The 19,804-nt window shown below is 42.2% G+C and overlaps 1 protein-coding gene across 1 annotated transcript in view; it reads right to left on the bottom strand.

Annotated features, from left to right (window-relative positions):
- Window positions 1-2,260: 2,260 nt before the first annotated feature.
- Window positions 2,261-19,804, bottom strand: part of wnt9a (wingless-type MMTV integration site family, member 9A) — a 77,905-nt gene continuing 60,361 nt past the window's right edge. The window contains exon 4 of the mRNA XM_034183380.1: window positions 2,261-3,211. Within this exon, the coding sequence (XP_034039271.1) occupies window positions 2,705-3,211 (507 nt within the window). The 3' untranslated portion in view covers window positions 2,261-2,704. The remainder of the gene's footprint in view (window positions 3,212-19,804) is intronic.

Here is a 19,804-nt window from a genome sequence, read left to right as displayed (position 1 = left end):
GCCACCCACGGGATTCGAACAAGCAATTCATAAAAGCTCTGATTGCCAGCCAGAAACTTTTCCACTGCTCTACCATCACTGTCCTATAAAAGGTGCATAAAATGCCTAAAATCAACAAAGAGGTAAACGTATTTAAAAAAACACACACACCATAAAAAAACACAAATTTTATTGAATCCCTCTTATCGATCGAACAATACAAATATGAACCATCTGTTCCTCTGTAGATGCCCCATGGTCACAGATGAACAGTCATGAAATGACATGAATGAAGCAGTGCGCTCTTATCATGTCCACATCTGCTGGCCTGGCGTGTCCAGACTGCCCCGGATGAGTGGCTGTCCGCCCCCACATGTGTTCATGTCTGTACATACATATAAGCATTCTATGCAAGTGCGCCCCCCGGCATGCCACATGTGTAGAGGCGAGCGGGGGGGAGCGCAAAACACACATACGACACGTGTTTCGGGGAGGAGCCGGGGGCATGAAACACGCACACTTGTGCGAGACACATGCACCACATGTGTTGTTTTTTGCAATGCCACACTCCTGGAGACACTTATGCACACATACGCCAATACGTCACATGTGTTTCGGGGGGAACGGGGGGCGCGAAACACACATGCCACATATGTTTCGGGGGGAGCTGGGGGGTATGACACACACGGACACGTGCGAGACACATGCACCACATGTGTTTTGCTTTTTGCAATGCCACACTCCTGGGGACACATACAACTTTCACAGCCAGCTCGAAAGTGATCGTCTGCTGACTATTTCTGTACTAACAGCGTGAATGGCCACACATTTTCTATGTGTCAAGTGAGCTGTGTTGGATGTTCATGTGCAACACCTGGAATTTGGCTGACACTTGCCACGAGAGGGATCGAATGGGCTCTCACAGGGCACACTGTATTTTTCAGCCACTGGTGTGCATGAATAGTTGTAGCGGCACGTGTACGAGGCGTTAGAGGCAGCTACGATTTTTCACAAATGTCATGCAATTACTCCTTCGTACGCTAGTCGGTTTAAATCGTGTTATGTGTGAAGGGGCCCTAAATATTGCACCACATAAATACTAAAAATACACAGAGCTCGACTTTTTAGCAGGGGGGTCTCTTTGGTCTATGGTGCATTCGCTTTCTGCCTCTTCAAGGTAGCAATCCACCAGCAATGCACCTGACAAGTGCACTCATGATTTATCCTGGAAAAAAGGGACCTATATTTGAATGCATGATACTTTTTTTCAGAAGTCCAGTCGTTCTAGAGTTTTTGTGCAATGATTTGTATTGTCACATCTTCCATCAAACCAGTTTGTTTTCGACTGAAGAAGCCACTTGAATGAGTCGTCAAGCGCAAAACAACAATTCCAACTGCTTCTTACCCATCATGTACATATATTTATCTGAATTAGTGAGAATTTTCATTTCCAAATGATTCGTCTTGTATGTGGCTCAATCAAGTCATGGCAGAGATGATGTGGTGGTGCGGGGGGGTGCTACATTCCTCCAGTTTTTAACAGCCTTTTTCTAACTTCAAAGCATTAAGTTTTAAATACTCATATAGATTTAAACTCCATGGATTGCCAACATTTATTTAACCAATGGCTATCTGAGTCACATAGGCTGTCCGCTGGTCAAGCGCTGACATCAGCGGTAACATCTGTCATGTTGTCATGTCCAACATGGATATCATCTGTGCTTTCACAATATTTCACAATCTATTTGATCCAAATAGTTTTAGTGGTTTCATTTATTCCCTGAACGCTGGTTCACTTAAGACCCAGAAGAGCCCAAAACTGACTGGTTCAGCTTTTTCTATTAATGCATTTAATAACAGCTTCATATTATATAATTAATAGACATTTAACCCCCCCCCCCCCCCCCCAAAAAAAAGCGTATTTGTTTTCTCCTCATGAAAGAGCAGTCCTGAAGGATTTATAAATTATGTGCAGCAAGACAACAGACACAAGTTTGCTGCTTTCCAAAGGGCCTTGTCAACATGAATCAAGAGTAAAAATGAGAGAAAACACACAAATGAGACATTTGTGTGGTTAGTGGTTTATCTTAACATAGTTAGATAAGTGGCTTGTATAATATCACTACAATATAATTGCATTTATGTACATATGCAAACACACTGTGTATGTGTGTGCGTGTGTGTGTGTATAGAGTAATTCTTACACCCTGTCTTATGTAGCAGTCTCTGAATATGATTTTTATTGCCACAGACGTCGTCATTGGAGCTTTTTTTTTCCTCCCCTCCAGCTCAAGTTCACTCTCATACAAACATGTAACAATAGACACGTACACATAAACTCATTCACACCTTTTTGGGCAAAACCTCAAAACCAGTCTGTTGCCATCGCTGTCCTATTCCTGGGTCCCCCGTTTTCTGCAGATGTTAATCTCCATTGTTTCTGTTTTCTTGTGTAATTTCTTCAAGGTAATTCTGCAACAAAAAGCTTGAGATGTTGACCCAGTTGTCTGAGACAACAGGCGGGGTGGTTACTCCCGTAAACCCGAGATACGGTCGCCAACAAACTCAACCAACAAAAGTCGCTCAAAGTGCTTCCTACTTCTAAACTGGCTCGCTCTCCCTCGTTCGCAGGTCCAACAGTGAAGGTGAAATCTTGCTTAACCTCTCCGCCGTCATTCACTTTCTCCATTCGTCGTTAAGGAACAGGGAGCGCCAGGCGATGGGGTTACCCTTTGCAGGTATACACCTCTTCTCTCTGTGTGCACTGCTTGCATTCAACATAGCAGCACCAGACCACCTGGCACTGGCAGGGCCTGGTCACCTCCCTGCTTTGGGTGTTGTGGCCTCGCCCACAGCAAATGGCATCGCAGTTCTTGTCCTTGTAGCACTTGCGGGCGGCGGTGCCCAATGAGTACTTGCTGGGTCTACAAAAACTAGGTGAATCCTCAATATGGAGTAGATCCATAGTGCGAGGGATCTGGTCGCCGAGGCCGGGCAGCACCTGCTGCGGCTGCTGCGGTTGTTGCTGCTGCTGGCCTCGACCTGTGGGGATTTCACCCTCCCCTGTGGCTTCATTGGTTGAACTGCCAACCTTGATGGAGGTCTCGTATCGCTGCTTCAGTTCCTTGCCAATCTCATGGAAGGGCAAGAGTTGCCTCCAGCAGGTCTGGACGGTACAGGAACCGGAGACTCCGTGGCATTTGCAAGTGGTCTCAACTCCAGCCTTGATGATCTGGTTGAGACATAATGCAATATTGTTAACTACCATATTGTCAAAGTTTGTGAACTATTATCAACATCCTAAAGAAGAACAATGCCACATCTTGTCTAAGGATTTAGACAACAGAACAAATGAATAATGGTAGATTGTTTTTATTATTATAAACAGAGATGCTGCCAGACTTTTGACTTTTGAAGGTTTGACCACATTACTCCCATTCTGGCATCCCTTCACTGGCTACCGGTTTCTGCCAGATCGGATTTTAAAGTTTTATTGTTGGTTTATAAAATTGTTCATGGACTGGCACCTTCCTACATGGTGGACTTGGTTAAGCCCTACGTAACTGCGAGGCCCTTGCGTTCGCAGGGCGCAGGGCTTCTGTGTGTTCCGAGGATGAACAAGAAGTCTGTGGGGTATAGAGCCTTCTCCTACTGTGGTCCGACTCTTTGGAACAATCTACCTGCTGTTATTCGGCAGTCTGACACGGTGGAGACTTTTAAATCAAGACTGAAGACCCACTTTTTTAGACTGTCTTATCATTAATTTATTCTGTTTGTGTTTGCTTTGTAATTTCTTTTTATTCTACTGTGTTTTATCTTTTTATTGTGCTTTTCTTGCTTTTAATTTTGTGAATTGTGTGAAGTGCCTTGGGGCGACTTTGTTGTGAGTTGGCACTATATAAATTAATAAATTGAAATTGAAATTAAATTGAATTTTGATTAAACCCATTAACATGATTTATGACAAGGGAAGGGAAACATAGCTAAGATCTTCCACACTTGTCTGGAAGATCTGTTTTCAGTGTTTATCCTTGAAATCCAAAGTAGGCTGAAAAAAGAACCAACAAGTGTTACAATTGATTAAAAAAACCCTGAATGAATTAAGTTGTTTGAACTTAAGTTTGTAAGTTAGAGTTGATCTAGAGTTGATGTTACAAACTTAAGTTCAAACAACTTAATTCATTTAAGTTTTGCCAACTGTAACGCTTTTTTAAGTTGGCTCAACTATTCTGTTTTTTCAGTGTACTGTGTATTTTCCATTTTTCCCTGCTTTAAGTGTACATAATGAGCCAAATCAGGTGTGTTTAACCAGCTGATGATGGCTAAACACACCTGTCTTAGGCGATCAAAGACTAATGGAAAACATGCAATACTGTGGGTCCCAAGGACCACGATTGAGAGCCATTGATCGGTTCAAACAGGCATGGGAAAGAGTACACTTTAATATGGTAACACTAACCACCATCCTTTCTAAAGTCCTCTTGAAACCAAAAGTTGGTCATTCAGTGCTACCACAAAACTGACATTTATTGCTGTGATCATGCTACCATTTTGAATGTGAAACATCAGACTGGATTTCAGTTTATGTTCAATTCAATTTAATTTATTTCAATTTATTTAATTTACGAGGTCTGTGATGAAAAAAGCGGTCTTTTTTATTTTTTTCAAAAAATAAATGGATTTGATTCATATGTTTTTACGTCAGACAAGCTTGAACCCTCGTGCCCATGCGTGAGTTTTTTCACGTGTCGGTGATGTCATTCTCCTGTGGGCAGGCCTTGAGTGAGGAGTGCTCCACCCCGCCCGTCGGAATCTCTTTGTCTGAATAGCCACTGCGGACGGCGCGCGTTGCTTTATCAACATTTTTTCTGGGCCTGTGAGGAATATCCGAGTGGACACTATTCGAGAAATTAAGCTGGTTTTTGGTGAAAAGTTTAACGGCTGATGAGAGATTATGGGGTGTTTCTGTTGCTGTAAGGACTTCCCACAGAGCGGGACGTCACGCAGCGCTTCCAGGCGCCGTCGTCGGCCTGTTTCGACCTGAAAACATTCTAATTTAAGGCTTAATTCACCCAGGACGTCGTGAGAGAACAGAGAAGATTCAGAAGAGGCCGGCATGAGGACTTTATGCAGACATTCCATTGTTTAAGGACATTTTTTAATGAAAGATGTGCGCGCAAATTCACCGAGTCGTTTCCGTGACGACTCGGCGAATCTGTGTGCGCCGCGACAGGAAAAACACCTCTGTAAAATTCAGGCGGCTTTTGATGGCTTTCAACAAGTGAGTAACTGAGAAATTGTTTAACAGCTTGGGCATGTTCCAACTTGCCCGTTAAGGTTTCCAACGGAGGTGTTTTTCCTGTCACGACCCCCCGCGGTCAGGTCCAGCCCGACATGCGACTCTGCCCACACGTTCTTTCATTACAAAATGTCCGTTAACAATGGAATGTCCGAATAAACTCCTCATGCCGACTTCTTCTGAAAGTTCTCTGTTCTCTGACGACTTACTGGGTCAACAGAGCCTGAAATGTGGAAGTTTTCAACTTGAAACGGCGAGACGCTGCCGCCTCGAAGCGCAGATCGCCGTCAGGCGCTGTGGGCCGTCCTTAACGCGACACTACCAGACCAGCTGAATTTATCGAATGGTGTCCACTCAGTTTTGCCTTACAGTTTTTGAAAATTTTTTTTATCAAACAAAACAGCAGTCTCTGAGCCATTACTAAACTCCTAAACATTGAAAAAATCGACGAGAGGGTGGGCCACTCCTCACTCAAAGACTGCCCACAGGCGAATGACGTAACCGACAAGCATGAAAAAACTCTCGCATGCCCACGAGGGTTCAAGTATATCTGATGTAATCACACGTGATTCAAATCCATATGGTTTTTGAAAAAATAATAAGGTCCGTTACTTTTATCACAGACCTGGTATATCGCACCAAATCACAAAAAAGCTGCCTCAAGGCGCTTCACACAAGTAAGGTCTAACCTTACCAACCACCAGAGCAAGCACACAGATGACAGTGGTAAGGAAAAACTCCCTCTGATGATTTGAGGAAGAAACCTCCAGCAGACCAGATTCAAAGGGGTGACCCTCTGCTTGGGCCATGCTTTACCAACACAATTGACAATACAACTATACAGGAAATTTTGGGAGTCCATGTTGGTGTATAGGACGGGAGGCTTGCAGAAGAAGACACCCATTCTCACTTCTGGATGGAGCCGCTCCTCAAACAGAAAAACAAAACAGAAGCAGGTGGCAGAAAGACAACAAATACAGTATAATTTGTCAGCATTAAGCAACAAGAAAAACAGAAGAAATAATAAGGTGATCGCCGGCCACTATCCCTGTTTCACTAAAAGACCCAGACTTTAGATAAAGTTGAGGTCACAGCCCGCTCTCTTTACTAATAAAATTAATTTAAAAGAGTAAAAAGCATAGTACCATACTATGCAAGTATACTAGCCATACGAAAGGAAAAATAAGTGCGTCTTAAATATGGACTTAAGAATCTGACTGTTTTATTGACATAGGGAGATCATTCCACAGAAAAGGGGCATGATAAGAGAAAGCTCTGTGACCCGCAGACTTTTTATTCACCCTAGGGACACAGAGTAGTCCCGAGAGAGAACACAGAGCCCAGGCTGGTACGTAGGGTTTAACTATATACATGTAAAACTCTGGAATCTGTAGATTTCTAACAACTATTTGTACATATAATACATGTTGATTGAGGAACTGTCATATATTTTCAATTATAAGTCACTGCTCTACTGTAATAAACACTGTATATATCGGACTTTCTATAACAGATTTTCGCACACATTGGACAAAACATCCCATCCCATCGTAATGTATTTCCATTAAAAACCCCTCGCATGTACCGGACAGAGCAGTCTGGACATAACAGAGGTGCAAAATGAAGTTCAGCACTGACACTCGCCAATTCAAGCAAAGTGGGTACTGTATTTGTTTGATTAAAAGCCATTTGTTTTTTTCAAACTGTGCTCAGACACGGAACCTAAATGAGGTTTTTATTTTCAAGTCCTGTGATTATTAACAAAATATTGCTTGTTGCCTGCACTCTAATATGGTGTTAAGTTTCACACATATCCCTGGATGTAGCCCTCTGCCTGGCTTTTGCCTCACTTTTCCGGTTTCACTCTTTCCTCTCCCGTCATATTTTGAAAGTTTTTGCAGTGCACCCACCGATTACATTTTGATTATGGATGGAATACATTTGGCAGAAAAGTTCGCAAATATGATCAACTTCACAACACGGAGTCAGAAACAACACTCAAATGACCTGCAAATTCATGGAGGAAATTGTACAAGCTGTAACGTTGGTTTGGAGGTTGATGATTGTATGAAGAAGTGGAGCTCATTGAGTGACAAATTAATCCTGAAAAAGCTGCTGTTCCTGTGGAAAATTGCATCAAGATGCGACGGAGAACTTTAGAAGGGTCACGCACACATCAGTGTCATTGCATGGTGATAGAGCTCGAGAAGCACAAATCAGGCTTTAGGATTTTAAGGTACCACTCCACAGTCGATTCAACCAAATATGATCTTTTTAATGCATATAAGGTCCTGTGTTTACTAGGTTTTTGACCCGGTCATTAAATGAGGCAGGCCCCTATTCAAGGTCAGGCTTTTCCTCCCATCTGCATATATAGTAATGGTAAATGCCAAACTAGCAGAACCGTATACACATATATGCAGTTTGTTCTTGCAAGACAGATAGCATGTAGTGCATGAGTGAACGTGGTGTGCGTGTGTGACCTTCATCTGCCCTTCCTGATCAGCCTATGACATTTTATTTAAAGCTAACAGATAACTTCTATCAGGAAGGGCTGACCACCAAAACAACATGGAGACAGACAAGAACGGAAGACAAATGGTGACAGTAATAACTGTGAAGTGATGAAAAGTGAGACAGCAAGGAGGTGGAACCCCAACAATACCACATACCAAGACAAACAACCACACATGAACAAGTAGTTACAGCAACAGTCTGTTGTCTAGTTAGTGCGCATCCATACCCTAATCTAGGACAGCGGAGTCTTGATCCCCTTGAGAGCACCCAAAACCGATGGTGGTGACGGCCGCAAACACCTGACCATCCACACACAAAGTCCCTGATCACAGCTAAATATCCGATCACTACTGTGGCTGGTGTGTTGGGCCAAGACAAAAGTGCAGAACCTTACCATATGACATGGACCACGGTCAGGCTTTTAATCAAGGAAGTACGTAAACCTAATTGGTGCTGGGATTCCCCGTAGATCGTTCGTCGCCTCCTGGCTGTAACTAATCTGTGACATACAGGTTTTGACCGTTTTATACTCTCTACTTTTAAGATTAGGCTTAAAACTTTCCTTTTTGCTAAAGCTTATAGTTAGGGCTGGATCAGGTGACCCTGAACCATCCCTTAGTTATGCTGCTATAGACGTAGACTGCTGGGGGGTTCCCATGATGCACTGTTTCTTTCTCTTTTTGCTCTGTATGCACCACTCTGCATTTAATCATTAGTGATCGATCTCTGCTCCCCTCCACAGCATGTCTTTTTCCTGGTTCTCTCCCTCAGCCCCAACCAGTCCCAGCAGAAGACTGCCCCTCCCTGAGCCTGGTTCTGCTGGAGGTTTCTTCCTGTTAAAAGGGAGTTTTTCCTTCCCACTGTAGCCAAGTGCTTGCTCACAGGGGGTCGTTTTGACCGTTGGGGTTTTACATAATTATTGTATGGCCTTGCCTTACAATATAAAGCGCCTTGGGGCAACTGTTTGTTGTGATTTGGCGCTATATATAAAAAAAAATTGATTGAATTGATTGAATTGATTATACGTATAACGGATTTTGTCCGTTTTATACGTATAACAGATTTTGACGTTTTATACGTATAACGGAGTTTATCCATTTTATACTTATAACGAATTTTGAATATAACAGACAAAATTCCCTGGTCCACTTGAATCCATTATTTGTGAGTTTTATTGTATTCCCTTTGCATAATTTTGAAATTATTATCTGGCTCATGCCCACATTAGCAAGCTAGCTGGCTTAGCCCTGTCATTAAGGGAACTTCCCACTAGTCCTAGAGTCCACTAGTCCTAGTCTTAGTATTAAGGAGAGCTGCTGGAGTTACTTTTACATTTATGGTAGGTTATAAGTTGCATTAAAGTAGGTTAAGTAATGTTACAAAAATGTGACAGTTAAAAAAAAAACTATTAATTATTTGTTGATTTTCAATTCAACAGATTTATAGACAACAGTACAATTAAAGTTGATTAACAGTGTATGTCAACAGAATCATATGTTTTATTTTTTGTAAATTGAACAAAAAAGGATCTGGTTTGTTAAATATTTGTAAGTATTACATTTATTTGTGAATGTTCAGTTCATTTGGTCAGTTTCATCAGGGCGAGGTGATGGTCTAGTGGTTAAGTGTTGGGTTTGAGACCAGAGGATCCTTGGTTTAAATCCCAGCCTGACCGGAAAATAATTTAGGGCCCTTGGGCAAGGTCCTTAATCCCCTAGTTGCACTCGGTGTGTAGTGAGCACCCTGACATCAATGTGTGAGTGTGTTTGTGTGTTTGTGTGAATGTGAGGCATAACTGTAAAGTGCTTTGAGCATCTGACGCAGATGGAAAAGCGCTATGTAAATGCAGTCCATTTCCCATTTCAGTTTGAGATTGTAATATACACCATCAAATAATATAAAGATGTTAGGAACAGTGGACCCTAGTACTAGTGAACCCTCCCCATGGCAACAGTGACTCAGCATACTAGCATTGCTAGTCACCATGTAGCTGGCTCAGAAATTAGCTCTCATAAGCAAATGAATAATGTACTCTGGCAATTTTGTTCATTAACTAATGTCAAGGAGATTTTAACCCTACATTTTCAACATTTGTTTGTGTATGGTGACAAAACTGCAGTCCTGCCAGGTCCTAGAAGACGTCACTTCACCACCAAGCTTTCAGTTGGTTTCATGCCTCTCGAATAACATTCACGTTGTAAAGCTTCTTTATAGCTCCAGCAAAAAAAAGCTCCAAGAAAGTAAAATCTTGCATGTAATTGGAGCTCACAAAAAAAAACTGGAATTAATAAACTGAGAAACCAAACTCTACATGTAGCTGTACTTGACCTCTACGCAGTCAGCCAGAGTTCATTGATGCATCAACCAAAATGTCAGCAGCAATGTGCTAAAGTCAATGGCTATAACGCACTGTCTTAGATGGGGTTCCTATTACATCAACTGTTCCTTTCTCAGACTGTGAAAGAGATCAGCGAGTACATATTCATCACACTTGTAGGTCAAGAAAATTTGATAGGTCCACTTTAAAATGTCAGGGGGATGCAGCGGTTCACAAATTCCAGATTCGTCCTCCATATGGGAATACATCCCAGATCCGATAACACCTTGCTGCACGTGCAAATAAAAGCAAAAACAATGTTGTAAATCTTTTATCACAAATGAAATCTCTCGAGACTGAATGTTGGAGAGTCGAGCAGCAAAGGAAGAGCACATATTTGTCTTTTGTGAGAGATTTGTGTCTGCAATCATTTGGGAAGTGTGTGTCTGCTATGATTCATGCTGAAAACAAAATGAAAATGGCTACAGTATGAGAAAATGCTGTGTAAAAGTAACAGATTCCAGACATTTAGCTTGTTTTGGCTGACAGATTTCCACCATTCCTTCTATTTTTTTTTTTTTACAATTAAAATTGTTTCCAAAATGAAAAGCCTATATTTGCTCAAGGCAAACAGTCGCTGAAATTTTCCAGAGCGCAAGTGAGAGCCATTAGGATGCACATATCTAATCTGAGAGAAACAACCAAATATTGACTATTGAGCACTTGCTGATTCCAACACATTTTCTATTGCAATTCTTTTAATTTAATTCACATTGTTTTTTGTTTTTTAAGATTTGTCATTAAAATCTCTGTGGCCCTCTGTCAATGTGTTTCTCCTGCACTTATCATTTTTTTTTAACTCTCTCTCTTTAGCTGAAGTCATTTATGTGCATGGAAATGTTTAAAGTCCAGTGTTACCGTATGTTGGTATATCCGGGATAGGTGCACTTCAAACTGCTGTTTATCTACACAGAACCCAGCCTGCGCTATTTTATCACAGTTTTCCCACCACTGAACCAAATCAAGCAAACAATTACTGCGGGCTCACTTTTATTTTGAAATACAGTTTGTCAACTTTACAATTATTTCTTACACAATCTGAAAGTCACAATAAGTTGGAAATTCTGCAGAGCTGCAATGAATGCCCTAATGCACAGTTAGAATGTCTTGGCTGTACCACATTATCTCTTGGAAATCTTCCTCCTGGTTTCAAGTCAGGTCTGGGAGCAAAAACTGGTGCTATGCATTTGGTATCCACCCTACCACAAAACTACCATGGGTCCAAACCAGGAACCACATAGACAGACCACTGGGTCACACACATCCTGAAAACAGATGTCTATCTGCCACAGCCAGGTGATAAGTGGGCATCCCCTTGACCCTTGCCTGTTTTGGTGGTCCTCAACACTGAGACACCTGCCCACTGGATCATGTATACTTAGCCCATGTTCCTTCACAATTCAAATGGTATGCCTCTGCAGAGTGTCCCTTAAGTAACTGCTCATTTGTCACAAAGTCATTCCAGCAGGATTCTCCAGAGAGATGGATTGCCAAAGTTCTCCAGTCGTCACTTTAGGCAACTGGTTAGAATCCAAGTCTGTCAAGCATACAGTACAGTATGGTACCATACCATACAGTCACCCTCTGCACACCGTCATCAGCAACCAGAGGAGCCTCTTCAGCCACAGACTGCTCCGTCCCAAGTGCAGGACCAACAGACTGAAAAACTCCTCACTCAGGGGGAGGAGGAGTAACAGGAAGACAGGAGACGGGAATGAAAGGGACAGTAGTAGCCAGTAAACCAGTATATTTGGTATTTATATTGTGTATTTATATTGCAAACTGTTTTTCTTGTTTACTTTAAAAAAAAAAATAGTGCACATTAGGCATGTGGAGATTAATCAGTACAAATCGGTATCTAGATACAAACGTGCATGACGCAAGTGCATCGATTCAGTTGATGGGTTGAATGGTGTTGCGTCGCTTGCTGCCTGCTTGCATTGATTTTTTCCAAGGCACACTGAATGCACCACGGACAGTTCAGGACACCGGGGCGAACGCTGTTTTTGAGGGTGTTTATCAAGAAAATAAGTATTTCTCTATGTGGATTGCAGACTGCAGCAGGTCTGATTGATACTAATACTAATACTAATACTAATAATATTAATAATAATATTAATAATAATAATAATAATAATAATAATAATAATAATAATATCATTTGTTTTGTGTGATTAAGTGCACGTCCCCAAAGAGCCACACAGATTTTGTCTGGAATTAATAACTTCAGAGTGAATCGCCGTTTTAAATCAAATGACATCTCTGTCCAAATGTTATAATACAAACAACAACCAAACAACCCCCCCCCCCCCCCCCAAAAAAAATAAGACATCCTGTGTTTTTTATGAATTACATCCTGACGTGCAGCAGCCGGCTGAAGAGCTCAGCTCAGAGTCTATGGAGTTACATTTGTGCCATTAATATCTGAAAGGAAATGCTTCTGACAAAAACTACAGATTTTGTTTATTTCTATTTATGTCCAGAGATCAAGGATCCAGTGACCAATTTCATATTTATTTACTTTAAGACTCAGTAAAATGTTGTTGACATAGAAAACCTGTAAAGCCTACTTTTAGTACACAGAAAATTCACAAGAGGTATTGATAAAGGAATCGATAAGGAAACGGATTGATAAGTGGAATTGATTATGGCATTGATAAAATCTTATCAATACCCATCCCTAATCATGTCGCGCCAAACTGCATCATATCGCATTGTGAGGAATTGAATCCCTATCAAATTCATATCAAATCACATCTAATTGGGAACAGGGGTGAATCGTATCGCATTGTATCGTCAGTATCGTGATATGTATCATATTGACGTGTGTATTAAATTGTTGTCAGTGATGAGATTCACATGCCTAGTGCACATGCATTAAAAACATGCTAATTTTCAAATGTTCACACATTTGTCATTTGCAAATAAGTAGGTACAATGAAGGTTCCTTTGGGTACTACTGTTTTGCTCAAATGTGGTAATGGAGCTGGGCAGCACGCTGGCTTAGTAGTTAGCACCGTTGCCTCACAGCAAGAGATGTCACTTCCCACCTGGTCCTTTATGTGTGGAGGCTGCATGTTCATCCTTTGTGTAGGTTCCCTCCAGGTGTTCTGACTTCTTCCCACTTCCAAAGACATGCAGGTTAGGTGAAGTGGAAACTTTAAATTGACTGTCGGTGTGGGTGAACATGCAAATGTGTTTGTTTGTCTATACAGTATGTGGCCCTGTGATAGACTGGCGCCTCTCCAGGGTATAGTCTGCCTTGTGCCCACTGACCGCTGGGATGGGCTCCAGCTCCCCTGTGACCCTTAATTGGAATAAGAGGGTATAGTGAGTGAATGTATGGAGGCGCCTGTTGATTTGGTACATTGTTTTGTTTGTTTTTTACACCAGATACCATTCCTGACTCATTGCCAGATATACGAGGACAGCAGGTGCGTGGTTGTGAACCCACGCACCTGCTAAATGACGGATACTACAAAATGATTACATTTTGATCATGGATCAAATATGTTTGGCAGAAAAGTCCACAAATATGACCAACTTCACAACACAGAGTCAGAAAAAGACACACAAATAACCTGCAATTCATGGAGAGAAATTAGACGTATCGTAATATTGTTTTGGAGGTTGATGATTGTAAAGAAGTGGAACTCGTTGAGGGACAAATTAATCCAGAAAAAAAACTGTTTCTGTGGTAAATTGCATTAAGATGTGATGGAGAACTTTAACCCTCTGGGGCTGACGTTGTTGTATTCGATGGCTAAGACCAAGCATTACTAAATTATAAATAACTTTTGAATGATATGAAATAGAAACTTTCTTTTTTTGCTGAAAAGTTAACTCCGCTGACTTTCAAGCCAGCCATCAGCCATCTTTGTACTCCTCATAGAAGCTGTGTGATGATGTGCACAATGTGAGTGTCCAATTGGAATTGGTTCACCGTCACATGGTTTTCCAAAATCCAATCGTAGGGCAGATTTACCTCACGTGAAAAGCCAAAGATCATTTTCAGGAGTGACATCTTACTAGTTGGCCCATTTGAATAGCCCCCTGGGTGCTCCAGTGAGTACATACTATTCCAATGTGCCCTGCGCCATTACGCACAGCGAACGTGAAAGCAGATGGAGCAGCAGACGGAGAGCCTCTGATGACAATCTCACATGCTCAAACAAAGAGTGTGTAACTATCAGGATTGCTCCACTAGTTTGCATGTGAATGTTACTGGATAACTCTATTGCTTTCTTGGCGTAAAGCACAAACAAAACGCAGAGACAAAATGCACAGACCATTTTGTAGATATTGTTCAAAATGTGCATTTGTGTTTATTGTTTGAACCTTTATGTTGTACAGTCTTTCACACAAGACCTCAAATTACCTTTATAAAGTGTCAAAACAGCTGTTTATTATACTTTGCTGTGTGTTTTGAATAAATCTGTGTGGAAAATTATTTTTTGCTTTATTTTTTCCTTTCTTATTTTTGATTGTAAACCTTTATTACACTTATAAAACACAACAAAAACATATATATTCTGAAAGCACAGGTTGTCCTGAACAAAAGAGACATAAAACTTGATTGTGGGATGCAGGGAGAGCTGTTAACAGCAATAATAAAACATTTATGCCAGGCGAGTAAACTGTCCAAAAAATGCCCTCGGACCCCAGGGGGTTAAAAGGGTCACGAGCACGTCAACGTCATTCAGTGGCCACAGACTTACAGAGCTGGAGAACCATAAATCACGCTTTAGGATTTTAAGGTACCACTCCACAGCAGACTTAAAAAAAGAGTGACTCGACCCAATGTCATCTTTTTAATGCACATAATGCCTGGCGCTTATTTAAGGCAGATGTTTATTTTTTTTCAGACAAAGTTTTGACCTGGTCATTAAATGAGGCAGGTCCCGATTCAAGGTCAGGTGTTTAATCAAGGATATACATAAGCCAAATTGGACCTGGCGATTCCCTGTTGATCGTTCAGCGCCTCCTGACTGCAACTAATCCGTTACGTACGTATAACAGATATAGTCTATTTTATACATATGGCAGATTTTGTCCATTTTATACATATAATGGATTTCGATTATAACGGACTGGTCCACCTGAATCAATTATATGGGAGACCAGCAAATTCAAGTTTCGTTTTTCACAATGTGGAGCTGATCTGAGTGCAGAACAGTTAATGACATTAAAATGCAAAGCATCAAAGAAAATATAAAAAAGAAAAAACAAAATTTATATAACTGCAACAGAAAGAGTGTAGATTGTTACAATGTCATTCTATAGAATCCCAGTAACATTGCTGCTATAAGGTTGAAGACAGTCAACGTATAGACGTTCATGTTGAGCTGAACCAGTTCTCTTCATTGGGAGTCTACATTCTACCACCAGTGGAGTTGTGGTCGGATGTGTGCGGTTTGCTTTGAAGATATTTTTCTGAAACCTAAACCTAGTCAGCATTTTCCAGTGAAATATTAGTTCCATCTCATTGTCCGACAATATAGCAACGTTGATGGGAGTCTACAGACAGGCTCGGACTGATAATCTGTGGTTTTGGGCATTTGCCCGGTGGGCCGCTGCACGTTTAGATGTGCGTGGGCTGGCTCTCCCATCTTTATAGAGATTATGGAAATATACAGTGTTCTCGAACCGCGTGCTGCTGTCAACACGAGGAAAGTCCGTGATCGGTGAAGCTACAGCATTTAATCGGCGCAGCTGCAGAGCCACTTCCTGAATTTGTGTCAAAATAAAAGTTCTGTAGTGTTTCATACACGGCGCAGTCTTATTCTAGGTTTCAGTTTTGTTTCCGTTTGATCACACAATGGAGACTTACATCGAGCACAATGATTGACATGACCAACAGCCAATGACAATTGGAGAAGCATACAGGGTGGCCAATCAGATTGCAAGAAGAGCAGGCGGCCGCTCCCGCCCCTGTGAATGGACTGATTCCTCGGCGCCTGGACTTCTCTCCGCTCTTCTACTGATTACAAGGTTGGAATCGTTTCTTTTATCCTAATTAACTGTGCTTTACTTTTGTTAATCTTTAAATGCAACAGCTATGGACTTCAGCTCCTTAATTTGCTGCTGTGTGAATCCTAGCAGTGGTTACACATTACCCCCCCCCCTCTCTCTCACTCACACACACACACTTTGGAGACACAAAAACTTTTTTTCCGCTTGTGTGCTGCTTTTGCTTCCGTTTTGTCAGACCCGGCGGCAGAAAAAAAAAATATATTAAGGGGGCGATGAGTGTGCACCGGAGGAGATGTGCGCTCCTGGAAAGCTCGTGTATTTATGCTGCACCGTTGTAAGAGACTGACTAAGAGTGAAGAGTGATGACAGTATTTTTTTTAATTATTATTTGAACGTATAGACACTCGGTCAAGTGATCTCTTGCCTACCACACAGAGCCGGTGTTCTGTCGAGATGAGGTGCGCCAACTTTCGACACTCTGAGCTGTGACGTACCTTCGCATTGTCCAATAGGAACGACGCGTCGGGCCAAAACATGGAAGACTCGTGGCAGAAACCACTGATCTCTACAAAATGGATTGGACCAATACGATTTGTGCAGAAACCACTGATCTGTACAAAACATTAATGTGTGACAGGACTGCTCATTTATAGAGCAGTTTTCTGAAGAAAAATCATTGGAAATGTTTTTTGTTGTTGTTACCTCAAAATTTCTGATTACTGTTAAAAAAACGTTTAGAACACTTGTAATTAAAACAGGTAAATAAATCAATAAATGGTTCTTTAGAAACCTTTCATCTGTATTAAAACCACCTGTTATTTCAGATTAGATAATTTGTTGTTTAACATAAGGAACCTCAGACATTTATTTTTAGACAAATAAAATAACATGGAAACTTGTATATTTTTTGAAGTCTGGTAGATTATTTATATCTTATTTCAACCAGAAAAACAAACACTAAATAAATACAAATGTTTATTATAAATGCAAAAGGAAATAATTTAACAATGACTGCAGTGTGATTGCCTCGTGGCACGGGAACGCGTTTTGTACTATGATCAAGGTGAAATGACAGTGAAAGTGTGTGTTTAGGTGTGTGTTTATGGTGTTTTGGTGTATAGTATTTGTTCATTGGGGGTTCGGTATGGACGGGTGGGTGTGCGTGTTTGGGGGTGGATTCGTCGGGCCAATAGTGGGCTGGTCCAGAGGAAAAATGCCAGGGCCGAAATTTGTTCCCAGTCCGACCCTGTCTACAGAATTACATTTGGTAGTGTCACTTTCTAAATGGTAAATGGACTGCATTTATATAGCGCTTTTCCATCTGCATCAGACGCTCAAAGCACTTTACAATGATGCCTCACATTCACACAAACACTCACACACAGATGTCAGGGTGCTGCGATGCAAGGCGCTCACTACACACCGGGAGCACCTTGGGGATTAAGGACCTTAGTGATTTTCCAATGAGGTCTCAAACCCAGTGCTTGAAGAGAAACAATGCACAGTGAGGAATGCAATACTTTCCTATAAGAAACATACCAAAAAGCTGATATTCCACACTTTTGCACTAGGACCACAAGTACATACCTTTATCGGACATTTGAACTTTGCGCTCTCCCGAGCGCCCCCGGGCCACCATGTTTGTAGCATATCCGGGTATTTCCCACTCGGTGCTGACGTCACCAACGAAACACTGTACATGAGTTGGCGTGACCAAATAAGGAAGTGGGAAAGGTCACAGGGCAGAGGCTCATCTCTCTCGTTTGAGGCACCATTTCAGTATGTCTTTCTTCGACACCGCTGAGCTGCGAGGTTGATCTTTTTGTAATCTTTATGTGGCGCGCAGGCCCGTGTGGTTACAAATCGAATTGGTCCAGTCTGTGATTGTACAGAAAACACTGGAATCCATGGAAGCCGAATTTGAGACAGAGGAGTTTGAGACAGAGGATCGTCCCAATCCTCGGGACATCGTAGCATATAGCCACCAGCCGAGGTGGTCTGACGACAAGAAGAAGAAAACGCGGGGAAGCGGGTGTCGTGTCAGCCGCCACAAACAGGAATGAGCAGATCGAAGAAAGTGGGGAGGGGGGCGCCACAGCAGCCGCTATAAACGAGTCTCCTCCGGTAGATCCAGAATCTATTCCAGCCAGGAGCATGGACGACTGGATTCAACTCTGGGATGGCAAAGATGTTGAGACAGAAACTTGGTGCCTGAACAACATCCTTTGGTGCAGATGCGGAAACTGCAGGCTGATGCTGACAGTGTGTAACGCGCGAAAATGGACCTTGAATTCAAGCTTCACTTGTTAATTGGCCACAAACACCATGTCATGCCCTGTGTTTTGCAGCACAGCAACGGAGACTTCAATTAATGTACAGAAATAACGCTTGTTTGACATGGGCCATGTACAAAATTGTAATTCCAACAGTGGACATTGGCGTGTATGTACAGTATTTCGTCAGTGACGTCAACACCGAGCGGGAAATATCCAGATATACTACAAAGATGGCCCTATAGGAAAGTATTGCATTTCTCACTGTGTAATGTTCCCCTTTAACCACTAGATCATCACCTCCCTGTACTTTCTAGCACCATCATTAATAAAAAGTGAAGTAACATTCTGACAATGGATAACTGTTTCGGAATAAAGTTTCATGCAATCTTTTAGCAATTTGCGGGAGTCTACAAATTTATATTGTGACAATGTGGTGGCAACATAAAATTGTTAGCTGGGATATGGGATCAGGAGGCAACGGGATGGATGGTACTGTATGATGGATGGAATGATAGCAGGAAAAAGACAGAAACAAACAAACAAACTGTTTAACCAATAGGGCAAAGCAGTCTTGTTTGAACCCCGCGCAAAGTCGCTCCCGTTGTGCAATATATACACAGCATACCTTCACACGGAAAAACGGTGTACTGTTTTGTTTTCAGCTGCAATCACAAGTGCAATTTTCTTTCAGTTCCCAGTTGGCAAGAGAAGACAAGGTGAATGGGAGACGTCGTATCGGTAAGTGTTAGCCTACACAGCTAGCCAGAGTAGCTGTGTTCTCTCGCCTGCAAAACCGCCTCAACATGTTTGTGCTCGGGGTCATAAACAAACCGCAACACATGTCCACTTTCCCACCGCATCGTCACGTTTTCTTTGCATTTTTACTTTGTTTGCATATAATTTGCCCAAAGATTCAGAGAAAATGCCGTGTTTTTGGCCCCATAAGTAGAGAAGTTACGACATATGCATCATATTTTACCCCTTTAGCGCCCGCCCTCAAATGAGACTGCGTTGCCCAATTGGCTCCATTCCCAACTCAAACAATCCACTGTTTGTGAAATCAGAGGTGACATTGAACAAGGGCAATATTGAGCCTAACCTGCATGACCAATAAGCTTAACTGGCTACATGTTCCACATCCCAACAGCCAGGGGCTGTGAGCACGGACCGGGCCGCCGGGCCACCCGCCCTCGACTGCCACCCAATCCTCTCTGCACCCAACCCCCATGGCCCCCTCTGCAGGTGGTGAACCCACAGGAGGGCGGGCCCACGTCACTCTTTCGGGCTGAGCCCGGCCGGGCCGCATGGGCTAAGGCTCGACCAGCAGGCGCTCGCGTGCGAGCCCCAACCCCAGGCCTGGCTCCAGGGTGGGAACCCGGCTCC

The sequence above is a fragment of the Thalassophryne amazonica genome, chromosome 12 (genome assembly GCF_902500255.1).
Source record: "Thalassophryne amazonica chromosome 12, fThaAma1.1, whole genome shotgun sequence".
Classification (NCBI taxonomy): Eukaryota; Metazoa; Chordata; class Actinopteri; order Batrachoidiformes; family Batrachoididae; genus Thalassophryne; species Thalassophryne amazonica.
This window is presented reverse-complemented; position numbering and strand designations above follow the sequence as displayed.